The sequence below is a fragment of the Pelobates fuscus genome, chromosome 7 (assembly GCF_036172605.1).
Source record: "Pelobates fuscus isolate aPelFus1 chromosome 7, aPelFus1.pri, whole genome shotgun sequence".
Taxonomy (NCBI): Eukaryota; Metazoa; Chordata; class Amphibia; order Anura; family Pelobatidae; genus Pelobates; species Pelobates fuscus.
Genome location: NC_086323.1, coordinates 21,330,605 through 21,333,802, shown reverse-complemented (window position 1 = coordinate 21,333,802; position 3,198 = coordinate 21,330,605). Strand labels below are relative to the sequence as shown.

At 41.2% G+C, this 3,198-nt stretch overlaps 1 protein-coding gene across 1 annotated transcript; it reads right to left on the bottom strand.

The window, feature by feature from the left end:
• Positions 1–525: 525 nt before the first annotated feature.
• Positions 526–1,993, bottom strand: FOXE3 (forkhead box E3). Its single transcript, XM_063427192.1, has one exon. It carries the CDS (start codon positions 1,954–1,956, stop codon positions 730–732), a length of 1,227 nt encoding a protein of 408 aa, XP_063283262.1. The 5' UTR covers positions 1,957–1,993; the 3' UTR covers positions 526–729.
• Between the last annotated feature and the right edge of the window lie 1,205 nt (positions 1,994–3,198).

Genomic DNA, 3,198 nt, shown 5'->3' with positions numbered 1-3,198 from the left:
ATAATAATATTGAAAAGCCTGTGCATTTCTGTTTCCATTCCTGATAATTGCAAGTAAATCGATGCAATAAATACATTTTACAGAAGCAGCTGTTAGAAATGTCTGTTTTCAAGATTCTTGATTCGCTAAATATTATTTCTGTTTAGTAATCTGTGACATGGATTGATTAATTAGATCACAGTTCGTACCCAGAATCCTATTCACTTACTGAGCCAAGGTGGATACACATGGGTTTATTAACTGATGGTGCTTTACACTTTACAATTTCCTTTTCAATTTTACAATTCACAGTTTAGTGAATACGCCCCATAGTTATTTAAATGAACACATCAGTGAATAAATTAACCTCATTAACACACTGTAATTTAAGGATTATATTTCAGGGGGAAATACATTTATTGAATTCTTCTGACAAATTGTTACATTTATTTTGCTTGTGTAAAAATACTGTCTAAAAAAAGTTTTTATAAGCAATAGATAAAAAAAAAACAACAAAAAAAAATAACAAAATCATAACAAGCACTAGTATTAACCCCCTCGTGTACAAAGGAGCATATATGAATTGGTCACTGACAAGGTTTAAACTTAGATCACATGAATTCTTATGAGCAGTGCATTTAATGACAGATACAATGTAACAGATAAAGTCTGGCTCACCCACAGACCTGAATGTGTGGATGCAGAAGGACATATTTAAAAAAATTCTAAAGTCTTCAGGCAGTAAAATATCTACATATATCTTTCTAGTCCAGAAGGGAAGTTTGGCTGTCTCATGTAGGTGTTGTTGTTATATTGACATACCCCATTCATTTGAGGACTTGGCAAAGTCAAGAGTTGCTCCGTGTGGTCTAGGCAGGGTCCAGACCTAACAGAGAGTCTGCTGGTGGTCCCATAGATTTGGGAGTTATTGGGGGAGTAGTTGGATTGTGGTGCTGGTAGGTGAGGAGGGGATGAGGAGAAGTTGTATGACAGGTTTGAGGAGATGGCATTGGAGGATCTGTTTATTAAGGAACCCACTCCATTTGGACTGACAGACTGGAAACATGAAAGGTCACCTACCGAGCAGCTACTGTTCATGGCCCCCAAGTCCCCTCCATTTAGGCCCAATGAGTGGTGGTTAAGCTCAGAGCCAGGAGATGGCTGCATTGCAGATTGTTGGCTGATTAAACTGTCTATACTGAACATCCTGTGCTGTCCTTGGGCAGATCCTCCTGGAGCCCCTTGATAGTGGTGGACCATGGCAGAGTGGTGGGACACGTTGTGTATCTGATGGTTATATCCAGTGCCCATGCTGGGATAGGTACTGTTGGGGTAGGTGGATCTCCCAGCTGGGGTGGGGGTGAACGCACTACTATTCTGCATATATCCTGGGTAAGTGGTAATATCTGTCCTCTTGAAGCGCTTTCTCCTCCTTAAAAAGCTCCCATTGTCAAACATGTCCTCTGCTGCTGGGTCCAGGGTCCAGTAGTTGCCCTTTCCTGGGTGGCCGGGTTCCCTGGGGATCTTCACAAAGCAGTCATTTAGAGTTAGGTTGTGTCTGATAGAGTTCTGCCATTTTTTGGAGTTCTCTCTGTAAAAAGGGAACCTCTCCATAATGAACTTGTAGATGCCACCAAGGGTGAGTTTCCTCTCTGGGGAATTGGCTATAGCCATAGCAATCAGGGCTATATAGCTGTAGGGTGGCTTCCCACGTTGGACTGGTCGTTTTCTTCTCCTGCCCCCAGGAGTCTGGGTCTGGTCATCAGGGTGTCCAGCAGTGATCTCTTCTCCTGGGCTGCATCCCCCCTTGGGCTCAGACTTAATGGCGACTGCCTCCTTGACCCTGATGGATCCTGGCGAGTCCATGGACATGTTGGGAGAGGTCCCCATGGGACTGGACGCCTCTGATGGAGATGGTTGAGAATCTGCAGTCATGGTGCACATGCCTGAATAGTAGGAAAAATTTTCCAGATTCATAAACAAAAAGCTCTCAGATTCCACTCAGTAAATGTCATCTGGGATCTCTCCAGACAGACCAGGTGCAGCTCAGACTCCTCCAACCTGCCTTTATATAGCTCAGAGGTGCAGTCCTGGCGCCTCCCACTTCCCAGCACAGTGGCAAAGCTCTTAATTGCAGCCCCAGCCCATAATAGTCCCCAAATAGGCTGCCTGGGTCTTATCCCCGTGCTGATTAGCTGCAAGGATACATTGTATCTGGATCCACATGGGGAGAAGACACAGAAGACTTCCTGGTCACCTGGCAGGAATATTGATCTCCTTGGGGTGTATGGCATGGGGGGGTGTGACACGGGATGGGTTGGCACAGTGTGACAATGGAAATGGCTTTATTGTAGTCAGGGGTAACTTTTGCAGAAAGTGGCAACGTTGGCATTTCAACTGTATGGACCTCGGTCCTCATGGTAAGAGTTTACCCAGCTGCCTATGCCAGGTGTATAGGGGAAATAATATATAAAAAAGGGCCAAGGCGGTATATATAGGGCAGATAGTATAGACATAGACGTGGGAACTGCTTTATTTTCACGGTTTCTACAAACTTTGAACAGTTTAAACGATAATCTGGATACACAATTTCTGCTACCAATAACTAATGTTGGTAATGCCACAGATTTTACTACAATGTATCATTTTAAGTATATTAGTAATGTTAGTTATGTTGGTAAAACCAAACTGAGTTAACCCCTCACTGCTGGGATTTTATTATAACCCTCTCGTGGCTGTATCCACATAAAATTATCTTCTGCATTTTATATTTATTTTTTCCTGTTTTTTCTTTTTTTTTTTTCATAATATGTCTCACCTTGATTTTGGTAACTCGATGTATAATCCCAAAGAACCGCTTTAGTCTAAATTAATTTAATGTTGTGCATTTCTAACCCACGGTGGCAAGTTAATTCGTTCTGTGTTAAGATATTACTACAATAGCAGTTTATACAATGATTGCACAGACAATATGCACATTATGTCATTAAAGTACTTTATCATTGTGCAACTTCCTTAAGGAAATCATTATTCTTTATATAATTTACTTTGTGTCCATTTTCAATGTATTATTTTCTCGGGACGTAAATAAAATTGTTATCATTCTCTGCATTCACGGTAAATTTTAAAAACAATATATTTTTACAAACATGGAATGATTTCAATATTTACACCCAGGATAAAAATGTCAAAGTATCTGTTCTGTGTAACGATTCATTC